Source organism: Passer domesticus, chromosome 22 (assembly GCF_036417665.1).
Source record: "Passer domesticus isolate bPasDom1 chromosome 22, bPasDom1.hap1, whole genome shotgun sequence".
NCBI classification, from domain to species: domain Eukaryota; kingdom Metazoa; phylum Chordata; class Aves; order Passeriformes; family Passeridae; genus Passer; species Passer domesticus.
Genome location: NC_087495.1, coordinates 7,194,266 through 7,214,340, shown reverse-complemented (window position 1 = coordinate 7,214,340; position 20,075 = coordinate 7,194,266). Strand labels below are relative to the sequence as shown.

At 48.1% G+C, this 20,075-nt stretch overlaps 1 protein-coding gene across 6 annotated transcripts in view; it reads left to right on the top strand.

The window, feature by feature from the left end:
- The window catches only part of RERE (arginine-glutamic acid dipeptide repeats), a 168,626-nt gene that overhangs the window by 62,023 nt on the left and 86,528 nt on the right, over window positions 1–20,075 (top strand). For 5 of the 6 annotated variants that reach the window (XM_064397459.1, XM_064397458.1, XM_064397463.1 and 2 more), the window contains exon 3: window positions 3,046–3,116. The exons of the other annotated variant lie outside the window; for it this stretch is intronic. In XM_064397459.1, the coding sequence (XP_064253529.1) occupies window positions 3,046–3,116 (71 nt within the window). The remainder of the gene's footprint in view (window positions 1–3,045; window positions 3,117–20,075) is intronic. 6 annotated transcript variants of the gene reach the window in all.

The window sequence follows — 20,075 nt, the reverse complement described above, 5'->3', positions numbered from 1 at the left end:
CAGTGGGAATGCTGCTGCAGCCTGCACTGGGGCCCTGGCTGCACTGCTGGGGTTGTCACTGAGCTGAGCCCCTTCCCAATGCATTGCTGCTGCAGGTTTGTCACTGAGCCCCTTCCCAATGCATTGCTGGGTCTGTCACTGAGCCCCTTCCCAATGCACTGCTGGGGTTGTCACTGAGCCCCTTCCCAATGCATTGCTGGGTCTGTCACTGAGCCCCTTCCCAATGCATTGCTGGGTCTGTCACTGAGCTGAGCACCTTCCCAATTGCTGGGTCTGTCACTGGGCGCCTTCCCAATGCATTGCTGCTGCAGGTCTGTCACTGAGCCCCTTCCCAATGCATTGCTGGGTCTGTCACTGAGCTGAGCCCCTTCCCAATGCACTGCTGGGTTTGTCACTGAGCTGAGCACCTTCCCAATTGCTGGGTTTGTCACTGAGCACTCCCCAATGCACTGCTGGGTCTGTCACTGAGCCCCTTCCCAATGCATTGCTGCTGCAGGTTTGTCACTGAGCCCCTTCCCAAGGCACTGCTGGGTCTGTCACTGAGCCTCTTCCCAATGCACTGCTGCAGGTTTGTCTGCAGTGCTGACCTTTGTGTGCAGGTTTGGCACTTTTCCTGAGCCTGGGGTGCAGGCCAGTTCAGCTTCCAGCCTTTAAACTCAGTGAGTGTTGATTCTGCTCCTCTGGGAGGTACCACCAGCTCACTGATGAGCTGTGGCTGCTGGCACCCTGCTCCTCCTCACATTTAGCTGTTCTGGGGGTGCTGAGGGGAGGTGACATTAACCTGGGAGGTGACATTAACCTGGGCCACCTGGGAGGCTCCTGGGCTTCCCAGGGCTCTGGCTCAGAGCAGTTCTGGAGCAGGGTCCAGGCTTGCTCAGGGGCTCTGGGACCTCTGAGCCTTTTCATTTCAGGCACCAGGATGAGGAGTGTAAATATTCCTGATTTCAGGAGTGTAGATATCCCTCACCTGCTGGTGCCAGTGTGAGCTCAGGGTTTGGACGTGGCTGTGCCCACGTGCAGGGTGAGCTGGTGAGACCTGCTGGGGAGGGATTGTGGATAATTCCTTGACAAAGGCTTTCAAGGAATATCCTCCCTGTGGAAGTGTGTGCTGTGCAGAGCCTCTGGCTTTGTTCCTTGGATGATGGAAGTGTTGACTCATTAGGTAAAACATGAAAGGATTCTAATTGTGGAGATGGTTTCTACAAAAACTGCAGCGTTTGAGCTGCTGAAGGTTCAGGAAATGGAGCTGGTTGGGGTGTTTTTCCAAAGGAATTTTTTACGTCCATGCATTGAAGCTCTGATTTTAAAAGCAGCTTTTAGTGTGGGAATATTAATGTAACCCTTCAGAAGTAGGGCACATCTGGTGAATATCACAAGCCCAAAGGCAGAATGACTCTGTGCCATGTGTCAGGGAAATGCTTCATCTCCAGTGGGACGTTTTACACGAAATGGGGAAGTGAGCAATGCACTCATGGCTCAGGCTGGCAGGGAATCCAGGGGCTGTGCAGGGCACTCAGCATTTCCTTACTCTGTTTTGCAAAGCTTATGGAAACCCTTCTTTTTATTTTTGTTAACTTCCTTGCAGATCATTTGCTGGTTTGTCGTTGCTAAACTCAGTGATTGAACACATCAGATGTTGAACTTGTCTGAGTTTTGGGTGGCTGATGTGAGTGCCTCTGTGAATATTCTCCTTTTCTGAGGGCATCTTTGGAGTTCCTGTCATCCCCAGCATTGCTGTGCACCTGGATAAACTTGTTTTTCTTATCTGCCTGGCCTCTCCTGCTCTGGAGCCCTGTAGCTGGATGTCATCACTGTTTCAGGGCTCGGCTGGCACCCAGAGCGAGTTTTTATCCACAGGAGATGCCCCAGCCCCTCAGTGTGTGCCAGGGATGCTTGGCTGGTTGTTCTGCCTGCTGCCTGATAAAACCCTGAAAATGAGGCTTGCTCAGCCCAGGTACCGAGGGGAAAGAATAAAAAGAAAAGATCTTGCAGGTTGTGGTGCTGTGTGTGTGGAATTTCACTCCCAGTGAGTGCCCAGGGAGCAGGATGTGCATGGATGGTCCTAAACAGGGCCTGCAGCCTTGTCCAAGGAAATTGGGATAACCAAGGGAATACTGGAATTGCTGGAGCTTCCAAATGAGCTGGATTTGAACTGTGTCTTATAAAACTCTGAGATTTTGGAGGTTTCCTGTAGAAATCCCAAAAAGTCCGTGGAAAATCCCTGCCAGGACAGGGGTGTTTGTTGTGTTTTGAGCAGCAGCTCCTTATCAGTGTGTGAGAGGGGTCACCAGGACGTTCTTTAAATATTGCCTTGCCTTTGGGGCTGGCATCTTTCTGTTTAGCAAGCTGTGTGTGAGTGTGCTGAGCTCCAAGGTCAGGATCATTAATCAGGCACTTCTCTCCCATCCGTGCCGTGTTTCCATTCCGAGGGCACTGCTTTTGTTGTAGTTATTGCCAAGACTGTTTTGAACACAACAGACCTTATGTTACAGCAGCCTTGGAGAGCACAGTTGTCAAAAGCAAACAGAAATAATTACTGTGTTTCTGTCTTGTCAAATGTAATCCGAGAAAGCGCAGGCCTTCCCTGAGGTAAATCTAATTTAAGTTTGCTGTGTTTCATCTATGATTGGTTGCCTTGGTTTTCTTCACAATTAGAAGAGAAAATATGTTAGTGCTGGGTTCTTAATGGCAAGCTGACCACGAAAAATCTGATTACTTTCCTCTCTTATTTTGGTCTGGTTCATAGGCTGTGACCTGGTCATTGTTATTAACTCAATCCAGAGCGGTCTTTAAATTCCTTTCTTTTTGTTTCCCTAGCAAAATGTCTATTCAAATCAAAGTTAATTTTTATGCAGTTAATTCCCTTATTTATCATCATAAATAGTTTCTATTTTTAGAGCACACTCAGAATAAATTACACAATATGCAAATGCAGTGGTGGTTCTTTCAAAGTTTAAGCTGTGTTTGAATTCATCCTGTTGTTGTGTTCTTTCTTGGAGGCACAGAAGTTAATGCCCATTATTCTAAAATCTTGTGTTTTTAAAGATTGCGTTTATATCGAAAGTCGCCGGCCGAACACGCCCTATTTCATCTGCAGCATTCAAGACTTCAAACTGGTAAGGAACATTTTCCATCTCCTCCTTTCCCCATCCCCAGGCTCCAGGGGGGGATATTTCCTAGCCTGGATCCCTTCCTGCAGCTCCTCTGAGTGAATCTTCGCCCTCTGAGCCAGGAGCTGGTTTTTGTTAAACCCCAGCCCTGTCCTTGGTGCAGCCTCTTGATTTCTCCTCCAGTGTGAGATACCAACAGGAAACCAGCCTTGTTTTGCCTTCAGCTAAATATGTCAAGTGAAGCAGGAAAGTTAAAGTCAACAGCTTTGAAATGTCACCTGCTAATTAAATACATTATCGTGTTGGTTGTCACAAAAGAAAAGTTTTGGGCTGAGTGTGTGAGCCTTACCTTTCGCTTCCCCTGGCTCTAGGTGCAGTCTGGGGACAGGAGTTGATGGGGGTGCTTTGCTGATAAAAACAGGAACATAAAGTTATATTTTAAAAAATGAGAGGGAGTTAAAGGTGACACAGCCAATGCTGTGCATCCTCCTGCAGGGTGAGAGGTGCAGGAGCCATTCTGGGGTGGGAATAAAGTACCACTGATAAATTGGGGTTTAATTTGCTGTTTGCAGTAAGATCTGAGATCACAACTGGCCGATTTTGTGTTTATTCTGAACTCGAGGTGTGCCTGTCACTGCAGGATCAATAACATCCCCCGGGATCCCTTCCCCAGGTGCTGCTGTCCCCGGTGGTTTTGGGGCAGGAGCTGAGGGCAGAGCACTGAGGCTGTGACAGGAGAGCTGCTCTGCCACTCAGCAGTGCACTGGTGTTCCTGCAGCTGGAAAACCTCTTGGAAAAAGTGAATTTCAGGGCAGCGTGAGCCCCCAGAGCAGTGCTGCTGTCCCACAGCTGTGGGGTGAGCATCCCTGCTGGAGGGGAGCTGCAGCCCTTGGTGGGGAAGGACTGGGAGATGCTGCTGGGGAGAGATTCCTGTGCATCCTCTCTCAGAGAGGGAGAAATTGGGAGATGCTGATGGGGAATCATCCCTGTGCACCCTCTGTCAAAGAAGGAGAAATTGGGAGATGCTGCTGGGGAGAGATTCCTGTGCATCCTCTCTCAGAAAAGGGGAAATTGGGAGATGCTGCTGGGGAGAGATTCCTGTGCATCCTCTCTCAGAAAAGGGGAAATTGGGAGATGCTGCTGGGGAGAGATTCCTGTGCATCCTCTCTCAGAAAAGGGGAAATTGGGAGATGCTGCTGGGGAGAGATTCCTGTGCATCCTCTCTCAGAGAAGGAGAAATTGGGAGATGCTGATGGGGAGAGATTCCTGTGCATCCTCTGTCAAAGAAGGAGAAGATTTTCCCCCAGCTGCCCACAGAGATGAGCTGGTTAAACACAAATGCCATGGCAGTAGAGCCTGTGCTCCAAAGGAGATGTGTGGGGCTTGAAGGGATCATCAGCTCCTCTGCAGTGGCATCTGGAGGTGGCCTTGTCCCCCAGGCCTGTCCCACCCTGCCTTTGCCCCCACTGAGGGGCAGGATGTCCTTGCTGGACCAGGAGCACGGTGGTGGTTTGGGTTGGGGTTGGAATTCTGCAGAATTTGGAGCAGTTCTCTGGGAATCCCCTGGTTTGTTTTTGCCCTCCAAGCCTGACATGTGTGAGTGTTGGCTGGTAAAAGTGCAGCTTCTTTTTCTGCTCCTCACAGAGTGACGGGGTGGCAGGTCAGGTGGGAAGGTGTGAGATCCATAAATGCTTTTCTTTGTTTGCTCCACTTCACCAGTCTGAATTATTGAGCTTAAAACATTTTAAGAGTGAAATTGCTGTTGTCTCTCAGAAGAGTATGAGATAGTTGTCTGTATTTAAAAAAAAAAGGCACCAGATGATTTTTTCCTCTGCTGATTGGGTTATTCTGTGCTGCCTGTGTCCCAGAACATTTTATTAATCTCTTTTTGGTGCTAGTTCATTTTCTTTGGATTAATACTATCCTCTTTCAGGATTCAAGACCAGATTATTCTTAAGGACTTTGATTAGGAGCAAACTGTGGTGAAGCAGTGATTCACTCTGAGTTTGCTCTGTTGCCTTGCCTGTTTTTATTGGTTGTCAGCTTCTGCTTCAGTGCTGATATTCAATATTTGCTCTCCCTCCTGAGCCAGTGCTTGGCTTCAAGTGGTCTCCTGGAAATCTGGATTATGCAAGGTCGTGGTTGGCTTTAAAGCAATTTTTCTCACTTTTTTTTTCCCTTGGGGAGCACTTCTTTCCCCAGTTTAAGCCTGTCCTATCCAGTTTACAATGTCAATTACTTTAAAAATGTTGTTTTTTCAAAAAGGAAACAGCAAAATGTAATTGGGAAGCTGGAAGGTGGAGAAAGCCTGGGAAGGGGCAGAGTAATGTGGCTTTAATACTTTCCTGGCATTGCCTGTTGAGCAGCTTTAATAGGAAAATGGTGTTTTCAGAATGGCCAAAGTGGGATCCTTACCATGGGATTCAGGCTTTGCTTGCTGTGGGTGTTTTTGTTCCAGAACAATCTTACAGCTTGGGCTTTAAATGACACAGGCAAATCAATAAAATGGAAGCAGTAAATGCTCTGGTGCATTAAAAAAACATAAGTTTCTCTGATTTTTTTTTTCCTGTGAGAAAAGGTCCAGGTTGTTTACATCAGGAGTTGTCCCCTGGATGTCAGTCTGCTGCTTTTCCCCTCATTCTGCAGCAGCACCAGTGCATTTTGAGCAGTGCAGCAGAAATCCCCATTCCCTGTTCATCAGCAGCTTAGGGAAGCGTGCTCCTCGTTCATTTTCATTTGGCACCAGTCAAACATTTGCAAAATCTACAGCCTTGATGAAGTGTTCCTTAAATGCTGCGTGGTGCTACAAATACCTGATCAAAGCAGAGCAGAGCAGGGCTGCCTGAGCCTGCTGGGGCTGGCAGGGGAGGGGAGCTGGGGTTGTCTGCAGCTCTGGGGAGAGACAGGGAATCCAGGGCTGCTTCTCCTCCCCTCCGTGTTAATTTGTCCCGAATTGATCCAATCCTGGCTCATTTCATGCCCCTCAGCCCGGCTGCAGCTGCCTGTCCTGTTGTGGGCTCTGAGCTCTGCTGGGAGTTCATCAAACCTGGCCAGGATCGCTTTGATCTCCTGCAAGAATGGCATTTCTGGAGGAAATGGCAGAGGATGTGCTCAGCCAGTCCTGTCTGGCATTCACACCCAGCACCTTCTGCTGCTTCCTTCCCACTGCCCCCCAAAGGAAACAAGTCCTTTTGTCAAAAATTCGCTTTTAATTGAAGAGTGCTGTGGTTTTGAAAGTGGAAATTCTCACTGAATTTCCCTTCAGATCAGGTCGTTTGAAGGAACAGATTTGTAATTTCTTCAGGCTGAGGGTATGGCTTCAGAGCTAAAGAGGTTTTTTATTAAATAGTAATGTTTAATGTGTTTCTTTTGTAGTTTACACTGATTGTAATACAAAGAATTATAAACAGTGAAATTTCCTTTTATCTCTTTGTTTGTGGTTAACAAGTCCTAAAATTCTGTCCATTCTCTTTATCTTAATTAAAATGTTGATTGTGATTACTTCTGGCTGATGAAAACACACAATTAAAACTCAGCTGAGTGACTTGTGTCAGAAAATCCAATAATTGTGCAGAAATTCAGTTCCTGTGTGCACCCAGTGGCTTAAGGGACATTTTATAACCCCACACCTCAGGTATAGAATTGAAACCTGCTTTAGGGAGGGCTCTGGCAGCTGTGATGGGAAATCCAGCAGGAATATCCCTGGGAATCCTTCAGGATCTCAGCAAGCTCCGAGAGCTCGGCCAGGGGAGGTGTCCCAAGCTCTGGGTGTTCTGGTGAATCTGCCTCCTCAGGAGTGGTTGTGAGCAAAACAACCCTGCACTGTTGGTTACAGGATTGTTTCATCCCAAAGAAAGTGTCCTCCTCACCTGAAACAGCCAGCTGTTGGCTTTAAATACATGATGCAACAGCAGTAATTACATTTCAGATATGAATATATTAATTATGTAGTGCCTCTAAACCCATGCGGCTCCAGCTTTGATTAAGGCTCAATTTCAATATCAAAAGTAGTGCAGAGCCATGTCTGTGGGAAGGGGCTTTGCCTGCCTGCACAGAGCAGAGGGGGAGAAGTTGGCTGAATTTGGGGTTTGGGAAGGGGCACGAGGTGGGAGCTGGGCCAGGGAGGTTGAGCTGGGGTGTGGGAATGGTCCTGGAGCAGCTCAGGTGAGGTCTGGGGGCTGTGCTGGGGTTTGGGAATGGTCCTGGAGCAGCTCAGGTGAGCTCTGAGAGATGTGCTGGATCCTGGAGCAGCTCAGGTGAGCTCTGAGAGATGTGCTGGGGTGTGGGAATGGTCCTGGAGCAGCTCAGGTGAGGTCTGGGGGCTGTGCTGGTTTGGGAATGGTCCTGGAGCAGCTCAGGTGAGGTCTGGGGGATGTGCTGGATCCTGGAGCAGCTCAGGTGAGGTCTGGGGGCTGTGCTGGTTTGGGAATGGTCCTGGAGCAGCTCAGGTGAGGTCTGGGGGCTGTGCTGGATCCTGGAACAGCTCAGGTGGGCTCTGGTGGCTGTGCTGATCCTGGAGCAGCTCAGGTGGGCTCTGAGGGCTGTGCTGACCCTGGAGCAGCTCAGGTGAGGGCTGTGCTGACCCTGGAGCAGCTCAGGTGAGCTCTGAGGGATGTGCTGGATCCTGGAGCAGCTCAGGTGAGCTCTGAGGGATGTGCTGGATCCTGGAGCAGCTCAGGTGGGCTCTGAGGGATGTGCTGGGGTTTGGAAATGATCCTGGAGCAGCTCAGGTGAGGTCTGGGGGCTGTGCTGACCCTGGAACAGCTCAGGTGGGCTCTGGCACCAGCAGCCCCAGCTCAGCCTGGCTGGAGAGGAAGGGGACACAGGGACAGCAGCTCTGGGGCTCTCACCCAAAAGGTGATCTGCATTTCCCCTGGGACAGCACGTGGAGCTGAAGGGAGAGCTGAGAAGGAAGCAAAGGTGGGTGAGGAGTGAGAGGCAGAGGAGAGGCAGCTGCTGCAGCCAGGCTCTGAGCTGGGAGCAGCTCATTCCTCTGTAATTCCTACAATTACACTCATTTATTTCTGCATTCCTACAAACACAGCAGAGCTGCAAACCTGCCCTCCCATCCTGCCGTTTAGACCTTTCCTGGTGCGAGTTTCCAGCTTGGATAAATGAGTCCAAATTGCCTTTTGAAGGTTTTCCTGTGTTCCAGAGGGACCCAGAACACCACCAGCAGATGGATTTCAGCAGCGTGTTTGTGCTTTCTGCATCCTGCCTTAATTTGATGTCACATTTAAAATGCTAATGGCCACACTCTGAATGGGAGCATCAGAGGGAAACTTTACACCAGGAAAACGCTGAATTTGCCACACAAAAGGAAACGTTATTAATTGTGCTGCAGTTGCCCTTTGTGCCTGTGTGTTTACTTGATTGAAGCATCTTGACTGTGGAGCTTTCTCCTTGAAGCCTGATTTGAATGGAGTATACAGCTGGATTGCCCCAGGGCCTTGTAACAATTTATAGTCTGGATGGAAAGGCAGAAGTGCATAAAAAGACAGTTGTGAAATGCTGCTAGTGCCCTGTAATAGAAAATCTGGCTCTGATGACCTTGGCTGCGTGGGCCTCTGGGATCGCTTTGCTCCCAGCCCGAGGATTATAAAATGGAAAGTGTTGCATCTCACCTGGCATAAAGGAGGGGAAAAAACCAAAAGAAATTTGTTTTTCTAAATGATGCAGTTCGTGCTTCCTCTCCTTTGCATTCCTGCTGCATATGGCCTTGCATTTTAGCAAACATGTTAAATTTGCATCTGTTATTCTCTGCACTCTTACAGGAGCTGGGGGTTTTGCATGCAAATATCTGGGTGAGGTTTCTGTAGCCACAAGCATTTATGTATTTAAAAGCCTCATTCTGTTTGCAGATGAATTGATGTTCTGTTCCTGAACTGCAGCTGAATTAATTTGTGGCAAATTTTTCCTGGCCAGTTCCGAGGCAGCGTGACCTTTCCTTTTTGGTGTGGAAAAAATGCTGATTAATACAGATTTTTTTCCCCCCCCCCTGCTTCTCCAGATCCATCGCTCTATCTACAGCCAAAAAAAAAAGGCAAAAAAAGATTTTCTTCTTCCTCCAAATCACCGCTGAAGCTTTTCAAGGCGAGCTTGGACAGGCTGAGGGGTGGAGGGTGTGGGGCTGGGTGGCTTTGGGTCCTGCCAGGGCACACCAGGCTGATTCCTTGGCCCTGGAAGTGCTGCCCTGTGGTGCTCAGTCCTGCCCAGCCCAGCTCACTGTGCCACAGCAGCCTGGCTAAAAGGATGAGGCGTTTGGAGGAGCACTGAATTATTTAAAATCAAAAATGTAGCCTGCAGATGAGGTTGGCTTTTCTGGGTAATGTGCAGCAGATGGAGGCACTGCCTTGGTGGCAGTGGGGCAGGCGGGGTGGCACTGATGGAGCAGCAGAGGTGACAGTTTAAGGATTGCATGGCAGGGGCTGCACAGTGATTAAATCCTCTGATGCTGTCACTGAGCCGTGAGGCTGCAGATAACATTCTCTCCCCGTGCTGGAAACAAGAATCAATACAAACTCCTTGACAGGGGCTAAATTATTAAATAGAGCCTTCCTTACAATGTTTCATTATCTGGGATTTACCTCAGCTGGTGATTTGTCAGCAGCACAGGGAGATTTGCTGGGCGTTTTGTATTAAAATAATTCCAGATGCATATGAATCCATTTTGATAATTCCCCTCCTTTTTACAATGCTTCTCTGTGTATTATGTTTCTTTTTTGGTTGCTATTACCCAGATGCCACTTTGAATTCTCACACAGATCCTAAGCTGCGCTGCACAGTGAGGTTTGGGCTTGTCACATCTGTGTAAAAATAAATTCTTTTTGTGTGGCAGCCTGTTCTCTAAGTGCTGCTTTCAGGCTGTTGGATTAGCAGGGGATTTGCAGCGTCTCCCAGGTGAGCTGAGGGAAGAGGCACGAGGCTGCTCTGTGCATTTATGGGCACTGGAGTTTCACTGGACTCGGCTGAAATATGGAGCAGCATTCTTTTATTTTGTTGTACATCTCGGGGAGGAAGGCAGGAGCAGGAGCCATCCATTCTGGGGCTGCTAGCCCAGCATATTTTGCATTCCCAAGGTGCTCAGGGCTGTGTGGAGATGCCGTGTTCAGCCCTGGCTGGGATGTGCCATTTCATCAGTGCCATTATTTTGTCAATTAACGGATGTTTGGGATGTTGGGGTTGTTTTTGTGAGTAGCCTCACAGTGTAATGCACCAGTGCATGAATTCCTGCAGAGCTGCAGTGCTGTGTCACAGTTACACCCTGGTCCTTTGGAGAGGCAGTGCTCGTGTTTGGGGCTTTAAAGCAGATGGAGCATTGTTCAGAGCGAGGATTAACAGCTGGAAGCTGAGGCTGTATCTGTGTTTTTGAGGGCTCAAATCCAGCTCTGCCTCCATTCCTTCCATATGGCCTGGATCTTTGCAATCCAGCCCTCACAACTCAGGGGCTACATAAAAAAACCCCAAACAAATATACAAAACACCAAAACAAACAAACCCCCACAGAATAATCCACAGGGGGTTGTTTTGATTTTTTTTTTCCTTTTTGATGTGATTGCCCTGTTTGTTTTTGCCTCACTTGGCATCCAGCAGTTGGAATTCTCATGGCTGGCTTGTTGGCACAGGAGCACTGGAGGATTATTCCCCCCAGGAAAGGCTCCTGGGCTGTTTCCCTGAGCTGATATTTATAATTTCATTAAGCCTTTTGTCATGGCAGTGTGGTGTTCACCACCTTCAGCTTTCTATTTTACCTTTCTCCTGCCTTGTTTCCTCCCCCTTACCCGAGGTAAAGCTGTTTCCTACACCTGTGCTGAGATAATTGAGTGCTAAATAAATCATTGTGTGCCAGCTGGAAAATACCGAGAAAAAAAATGTTATCTCTAGCTTTTAGGGGGGGAAAAAAAGTATCAAATTGTACATTAGCTGGGTTTTATGTAGCAGGAGAAAATGGAGTTAGAATAAATGTAGCCGTGTCCTCTGGTGTTGAATAGTGAGAGCATCTGTCATGTTTAATAATGCTTCTGACCTTTAGGATTATTGAAGTCGAAATTTTCTCTCTGGTCATTTGGGGGTACTTGAGCACTGTCAGATTTCTCGTGTCTCTGCTCAGCCTCCAAAGACACATTGTTATGCTTGGTGAGCTGCTGAGGGTGATTCATTAAAGGGATTTGTTTTCCTGCTTTCCAAGGGTTTCCTTGAGGAACGTGAAATGTCACAGTGGCCACTGAGTTCCCAGCCCTGGGGATGTGCTTGGGGTTCCTCCTCAGCGTGGAGGTGATGCTTTCAATGCTGAGGAAGGAAGTTTGGGACGGCCTGAGCAGGGCAGGGGCTCCCAGGGACCAGCAGGGCTTGGCCTGAGCAGGGATGGACTGCTGGGGAGAGATGGAGAGGACATTGCTGGGAAGGGTCTGCACGGGCTGGGGGTGAGTGCGGGTGCTGCTCTGTGCCTGGGGGCAGGAAAGGCAGAATAGCCCTTTTTTGAGTGCCTGTTCTGTGCCTGAGGGGCAGGAAAGGCAGAATATCCCATTTCTGAGTGCCTGTTCTATGCCTCAGTGTCAATAAAGGCAGAATATCCCAGTTTTGAACACCTGTTCTGTGCCTGAGGGGCAGGAAATGCAGAATCTCCCTTTTTTGAGTACCTGTTCTGTGCCTGGGGGCAGGAAAGGCAGAATATCCCTTTTTTGAGTACCTGTTCTGTGCCTCAGTGTCAATAAAGGCAGAATATCCCAGTTTTGAACACCTGTTCTGTGCCTGAGGGGCAGGAAAGGCAGAATATCCCATTTCTGAGTGCCTGTTCTGTGACTCAGTGGCAGGAAAGGCAGAATCTCCCTTTTTTGAGTGCCTGTTCTGTGCCTCAGTGTCCATAAAGGCAAAATCTCCCTTTTTTCAATACCTGTTCTGCGCTCGAGGGCAGGAAAGGCAGAATATCCCATTTTGGAACACCTGTTCTGTGCCTGAGGGGCAGGAAAGGCAGAATATCCCATTTCTGAGTGCCTGTTCTATGCCTCAGTGGCAGGAAAGGCAGAATATCCCTTTTTTTCAGTACCTGTTGTGTGTCTGGGGGCAGGAAATGCAAAATCTCCCTTTTTTGAGTACTTGTTCTGTGCCTCAGTGTCAATAAAGGCAAAATCTCCTTTTTTTTCAACACCTGTCCTGTGCCTGAGTGGCAGGAAATGCAGAATCTCCCTTTTACTCAGCAGGGACTGATGGAGCCACTTAGGAAAACGCTTCAAGTCGGCTCCACCTGTGCTTGGCAGAGCTTCAGGTTGGGTTTTGTCCCCTGGTGTCACCTCTGGGGACAGGTCCCTGCCTGGCCCTGGCAGCCAGGGATGTGATGGAGCTGCATTTTTGACACTGCAATCACTGAACGCGAATCCATGGAGAATTTGGACTTGTAATTTTGATTAAAGTGATTGATTTTTAAAGCAGCCTCAGTTCGTTTTGGGCCATTAGAGGGTATTTGAAAGGAAAATAACTCTTTAATTAAATTAGTAGTGCGTAAGCATCCTGCTCTGCTTTCTAAGCAGAACTTCTGGGGCTTTTTAAATCATATTGCCTTCAGTTGTTTGTGGGCACATTTTGAGGTTAAAAGTGATGCAGAATTATTAAGACCAACAAACTCGTGCTGAGCAACTCTTAAACTTCAAATAAAGTTTTTCCTTTGGGAAAACCCCCAGGTTGTGTGGTTGTGTGAAGCAATTCTTGTCCACCCACCTGGATGTGATATTAATATATCCCATGGAAGGAATGCTGTGTAAACAACAAAGTGCTTCCCTTTTATTTGTAGCACATCCTTTCCAGACTACAAACACGTCTAAAACGTTCAGTTTGTAGAGAGAATCAAATAAGTGAGATAAAAGAATGTGCATGTTTCAGTGCTGAGGAATAGAAGGACATAATTTATGCTCAGTATCTCCCCTCGTTGTGATTAGTGACCTGAGGCTGTTGAACTTCCTCTTTATGGATTGGGAAAATGCTGTGACAGTTTTCAAGGGAATTGCTCTCTTTGAGTTTAAAGAGATGAAAATGGCTCTGCTAACAAGGACCAGCTTCAGCGTGTGCTTTCATATTCCTCGTGCTTTAAAAAAAAATAAAATAAAAAAGAAGGCAAGAAAAGAAAAGGCAATTGGGTGCTTTGATATGCGTGACCCCAGACCCTGCAGGCAGCAGCTGCAGGATGGGGAATGAGCCTGGGCAGCTGCAGGGAGCTGCTCCTGGGTGCTGGGTGCAGTGCTGTGCCTGAGGAGGGTGGGAAGGGTGTTTTCCCAGAGGGGAGCTGCCATTTGCTGCCCTTTTTCCTGTTCTGGGGTGTTCTGGTGCTTCCCATTGATAATCCAGGACCTTCCCAGAGCCAGGAATTCCCTCTGCCTGTGCTGGGCTCTTCATCCAGCCTGGACTGGGATTTAGAGCTCCTCTCCCTCAGCTGGGGCAGATTGGTGAGGAAATACCTGAAAATGCTGCTGATTTCAGGTGTGGCTTTGCTGCCCCTCAGAACACAAACTCTGCGAGTTTTGAGCTGGTTTGGGCCTTTCAGCTGGAAACCTCACGCTCTGAAGTGCAAAATTCCATTAACTGTGGTGAAATATCATCATAAGTCTCTGATCTGGAGGTGATTAAACCGAGGGGCTGTTTGTTACTGAAGACAGTGGGCCAGGAAAACAAACAGCTGGGAGCACATCTGGAGCATGGCTGCGTTTGCAGCAGGCACAGTAAATATTGAAATTGGAGCTAATACTGCCTTCCATTCCAGATTAATTTATCTTGTGCTCCTTGGGAAGCACTTGTAGGACGAGTGCTGCAGTTTACACCAGTTCAAGTGCTGGGAAATGGCTTTGGATTTGTCAGCGTTGCTTGTGCCAGTGCATGAATATTTTATTTCACTTTTCCAAGGTACTGAGCACTCAGGAGCTCCAGGGCTTTTCAGGTCAGGTTCCCAGGGAGGTGGCACAGCCAGACAACTGCACAGGCAGCTGAAATATGGGTTCAGAATTGATCCACCAGGCTTCTCCCCTTGACTTGTGTGTCACAGAGAGGCAGAGCTCCTCGTTTGAGTCCATGGTCTCAAACCCTTCCCTTTTCCCAAAGGCAGCTCCTGCTCAGGAGTTTGCAGAACCAAGTTCATGGAAGTGCTAAAACCTTTCTGAGAAGATGGCCTTTGGTGAAAGGAAGCTGATGTAAATCATGAGCTCTCTCTAAACCATCAAACCAAGTTTTGTACAAATTCCCTGAATGACTTCTGGTCATTTTTCTGTTTTGTAAGGTTCCCTGCCAGTTTCTGCATTTCTGGTAGCACAGAGACTCCTCCTGCTTCCAGTGGGTCTGGAAAGAACTGGCTGTGATTCCCTTGGGGTGAATCCCTGTGCCCAGGGCAGGGCAGAGGCATCAGCCCTCATCATCATCATCATCCTCAGGAGGAATCTGCAGTCAGAGCCTTCGAGGCTGGCACTGATGGGTTCCACCCAGTGCCTCCAGTAATAGAGGAAATTAATTGGAGTTCTGCACGAGGCCTGGGTGCTTTCTGCTGCTTGGTCTCAGCTTTCTGCTGCTGGACCTGGGAGTGAATTAACACCTTGACTTCTTTAATAGGAGTTATTAGTGGCTTCATTTGTTGGAGTTGTAATGCCGTGGTGATTATGTGGCCCAAGACAAACGATTAACTTTGGAATTGTGCATTAGCTTGGCTGGCTGTGCTCACTGCAGCTCAGAGCAGAGTGCACGTGGTGGCCATGGGATGTGCTGGAGCTTTAAAAACCACATTTCTCTATTTCAGAACTGCTTTCCTTGTGACCGTCCCAGTTGTCTGTATGTTCACACTTCCAGCAGCCAAGAAAAGTTATTTTTTTCTTTGTATTTCTCTCCCAACTTTTCCTTTGAGGTTTTTTCTCTTCCAGCAGGTAAATGCATCCCGTTTATTCTCAGTGTAGTTATTTCTGATTTTAGTGTTTTCAATATCTGGCTATTTCCAGATGAATGGAGAGCATCTTTCCAATCTTTCTGTTCAGATTAGATTGCAGCCTGTGGAGCTGGTTTGGGCTATGTTTATTTAGTCCTGATTTACATACAAATACAAAGAAAAACTAAAGCCCGGTGTTGCTGATTTAGCTATTGATAGCAGGGCAGGCAGCACCGGTTAGAAATTCCCTGTGTGGTGAGGTACAGCCGTGCCTCCTGCAGATTGACATTTTGGAGATTGCTGCTTTGTTTCCTTGACGAGCTGCCCTGGGTGTTGCCGTTAATTAGGGCAGTTTTTGGTGAGGCTGTGTTTGCCAGCCTCCTGGGTGAATTCCCTGTGAAAAGCTGATTTTGCTCTGGTCCCAGGCTGGTCAGTGGCACAGGTTGGGCAGTTCCTGAGGGAAACATTTCAGTGAGTGACCATTGACGGAGTGCATGACATCCTCTGGGCAGCTGCACAAGGAAACATTCACTTTCAGGCATTAATTTCCACACACACTCTGTTTCCTCCCAGGAACAGCTTTTGTGGTGGAACAGCCAAGTCACAGGCTCTGGCTGATCAGTGCCTTTTCTTTCCTTTCCTTTTTGTGATTTCCAACCCCAGCCTGTTGGGAAAGGTGCTTTAATTTTTCCTGTTATAAAATTCCCTGCCCATGAGGTGATATTTTAGCAGGCAGTGGCTGTTCAAACTCAGGGCTGGGTTTGCAGAGCAAACTGTCTCCTGCTTGTTTTATCCTCCAGCTCTTGGTGTGTCTTTGTTCCAAGGTAAACCCCTCAGTGAGATGGTAAAGAAAATGTGGCCTCTTGATATTTAAAAGGTGAGAAATCTATTTAAACTGTGTATGATGGCTTTGAATAGCCCCACTGCTGAGTGCTGCTTGTTTTAATAGAAGTGATAAATACTGTGGCGGTGCTGCTCTGCAATTAGATCTGAGCTATGTGCTATAAATGACATTTAATGGCAAATGTCAGGCGGGGCCCGAATGGTATCTTCATTTCAGCGCTGCACTTCTTTGGCATAACGCTAAAAACACCTTAATGGGATTTAATTACTGGAGCATCCATTCAGTGATCAGTGGAATGCATTTGTGATCCCATTAGGGGCTGGTGGCTGCTGGTGCTGGGCTGGGCAGGGGATGCTCAGAAGGGTCCCTGGCACTGCTGGGTCAGATCTGCTCCTGCGGAGAGGCAAAATCTGTGAGCAGAGTTTTGTGGGGCTGGGAGAGGCAGAAAGCAGGGGGCTGTGGTCAGAAACTGCTTATTATTTTCTGTCTGTGGTGTTAATTACAGCCCGTTAATGACTCTGGGCTGTGCCTGGTTCTGGGGTATTGCTGCAGAAACAGCAGAGCTGTGGCACCTCCACGGCCTCACCTGGGGTTTCTGAGTTTGTATGAAATGAGTATTTGTGGGTTTGCTGTGGAATGGGATTTCCCTGCCCTGCTGGAGCAGTGTGACACCCGAGAGGCCCTGATGGAGGGGCAGCAGCTCTGGGTGCTGCCAGCACCTTCACCTGCACCAGCACCTGGAATTCCCCTGAACCCGGAGCTGTGGGGGGAAATAAACCCAGGAAACCTGGATGGGAAAAAAGGAAACGAGCAGAGAGACCACAAAGGGATTGAATGAGGTGGCAAGCAATGACCCATAACCTTCATGGAAGATCTTATCATAGTTTTATTTTAAGCCAGTCAATTTTTAAGCATAACTGCTTTTTTTTTTTTTTCAACAAGATGAAATTATCTTTTGTCGTTTAGGATCACAGTGAAATTTTAGGGGTATTTTGTACCTAAGTGTATTTCACTCAAATGAAAGCAGGTGACTTGCTGCTTCTCAGCACAGCGAGCAGCTTTGTTTCTGGTAAAGCTGATGGAATAAACTGCAGAGTTTATTTTAAATACAAACATCTCTCACCATCATTACCTGAAATGAATCATGTTCTTTTTCCCCTCTAAAACCCTGGATGAGGCTGTGCTCAAGGTGAGACAGGAGTGACACTAAATAAAACAAAGGGCTGACACTTGTTCCACATCAGTCAGCTTTTTAAAAGCTGCTGGGTTTGCTGAACTTCTTGGGGCACAAGGAGCTGAGTGCTGGCTCCTGGTGGCTGCTGCATCCCCAGGCTCAGTTCAGTGCCTTTTCCTGCACGTCCTGGTGGCTCTGTCCCGCTGCAGAGCTGCCACAGCTCTCATCCCGAGTGTGTCCCAGCAGAGCCCGCCGTGCCCAGAGCTGTGCTGCAGCTCAGGGCTCTGCTGAGCTGTGTTTTTCAGCAAGTCTGGCAGCTCCAGTGCCAAACACCCACGCTGGGAGACAGCAGATGGCATCTCCTGGGCGCTGACTGCAGCTCTGCAGAGCTGCAGCCCTGGGGGCTCCGGGGCTGCCTCACATGCACAGAAAGCCTGCCGATGATGTGCCCTGCTGGAAGGTGGGTTTATGCAGTTCTTAAAGGGGTGGGCAGGCTGCTGGTTGGTCCTGGGGTGGGTCAGTGTGTTCCTGGGGCTCTGGTGCCTCCCTCTGAGGAACAAGACCACAAATGACCATTTGTGATGTTCACTGCTCCACGTTCTGTGGGTACAGAACAAAAACTCCTCTGAGCAGTGTCCCTGAGTGTGCATCCCATGTCCCTGCAGGTGCTCTGGGCACCTGTGAGAGCCTGGAATTCAGGGCAGGGTGAGAGTGAGGAGTGTTCTACATCTCAGAATTCCTCCCACACCAGGCTGAATTCATTTCCATGCTGAGGCCACTCGCTGAATTCCAAAAGTTTTATTTGTGAATAAAAAGGACACGTGAAGAATTCTTGCTGTAAACAGTCAGAAAATGTCAGTTGTGAAAAAATCCGATATTGTTTTGTCAATAAGTTATGCTGTGGCCTGCACAGATCACAGGAATGGGCCTTTACCCTGGAAACAGCAATATTTGCTGCCCCAGCAGCTCATTCCCAGCTCAGCTCACACTTGAGTGAATCCTCTGATCGATTATCCGTGGCTTTCCCAGGGCTTCTCATTTCCTGCCTCCCATTACTGCGCTCAATCAGCCCAAATCACACAAATCACAGCCTCTGTGCCTGCCTCCCCTGCCCAGATAAGCCAGCCAGGCTTGTTCCTGTTAGAAAATCCGTGTAGCTGGAGCATCATTAGATAACAGGAGCGGGCTCAGGGCTGCAGGCTCTGCCCGGGCTCGGGGTAAGGGGACAGCCCTGCCCTGCTCCAGGATTAATCTGCATGTGGCCACATCAGTGCTTTCATTTCACATTTGTGTTCCTTGCTGAACGCTGACAATGCTGCTCTGTTTGCAAGGAGTAATTATGTGTTGCTATGCAGGCGTCTGAATTAAATAATCAAGCTGCAAAAATAACATTCATTTGTAGTAATAACCTCTGCATTTCCAGGCTGGGTTTGCTTGGCTTACAAACAGCTGATCAGTTTTCTTAATTAATTAGCAAACAGCCTACAAAAAGATACCCTGAGATTGTGAAATTGCACGTGCTGCTGTGGAGAGGGAGGAGAAATAATCCTTGCTGTGTCTCTTTAGCTCCTGATTCCCAGATAGGCTCATTTGTGTCCCCCCTCTGCTTTTTTTTCCTTTCCCACAGTGAATCTGAGTGGTCTTTATGTATTTTTCCTTTTGTCTCCCTTGGCTGTTAGTAGATGTCAGAAGTGACTGAGGGTAGGAGCGGTTCTGAGCAGGGTGAGGCTCCGTGGTGGCAGCAGCTTGGGAAGGGAGGATGTTCTGTTCCTGTCCCTGTCTGTGTCTCTGGAATTGCTGCTAGTGCCCATCTGTCACCTCCAGCCTTTGGCACGTGTTTCCCCAAGCTGGCTGTGCTTGAACGTGGATCTGAGCAGGGCAGGAGTGAGTGCAGCGATGAAATCCCTCTGGGAGGGGCTGCAGGACATCTCTGCTGCTTGCACACTTGGGTTCTCACCCCCTGCCAGAGAGCCTGGACTGCAAATCTGCTCTGGGGCGTCCCAGGGAAAGCAGGCACCTTGGAGCTGTCACAAACGCTGTGGAAATCAGGGCATTCCTGCTTTCCAAAGAGAACTTCCAGCACTATTTTTTTCCCCCCTTCAAGGCTCATTTTAAATAGAAGTGGACCAGATGCTTGTGAACTGAGAGGCTTTAATCCATTTACAGATCCCATCTAATTCTTGTTCAATGTCCAAAACTGATTCATGCTGTTTAAAAGGAACAAAACCCAAAATGTCAGCGAGAATAAAACCCCCAAATGAGCACTTTGTGAGCGCTGCAGCAAAAGACAATATTTTCATTAAAGGGGAGAATGTGGTTTTGCAGCACAGGGAATAATTTTGAGCTGACAGAAAGACACTTGAAATTTAAAGCTCTTGCCATGGCTGCAGTTTCTGCAAGCCTGGATTTGGCATGTGTCTGCAGCTTTTCAGATGTAAAGGTGTAAAAAAGGGAAAAAAAAAAAAGTCACACTTTTAGGAGGTAGGGGACCCTTCTTTTGTGTGCACATGGTTTGAAAATAAATAGTCTGCCACAAAAGTTGGTGCCTTGACACCTCTGAGTGCAGCCTGCTTTATAAATGACAACGTATTTAGGAAGTTGGCTGACAAAATAGCATGTCTAGGAATTCCTGTGCCATGAGGGATGGAAATGTGAAAAGGGAGACTCTGACAGACGTTTTGTATTTTTAGCAAGATTGAAGCTTCAGGTTAAACCCCACAAAATCATCTTTGCTGGAGAGTGGGCACAGAAAAGGGGTTGTCAGGGTGCAGCTTTTAAATGAATTGGACAAAAATGGCCAGTGGTGGTAAAAAAAGGTATTTAGGGAGGAGATCAGCTCATCTCCCCCCAAAAAACACCCCCAAAGAAACCCAGAACCCATCCAACCCGACCCCAAGTGCACAGACTTTGCTGTGAAGGGTTCCTTGCACATCCCATTGTAAAGGATATTTTTGCTGCTGCTTTGCCTGTGTGTGGAGCCATTCCATGCTCCAAAGGGGCACTGTCAGCAGCACTGTCAGAGTCTGAGAATTGTTCTGAGCTTCACCTTGGCCC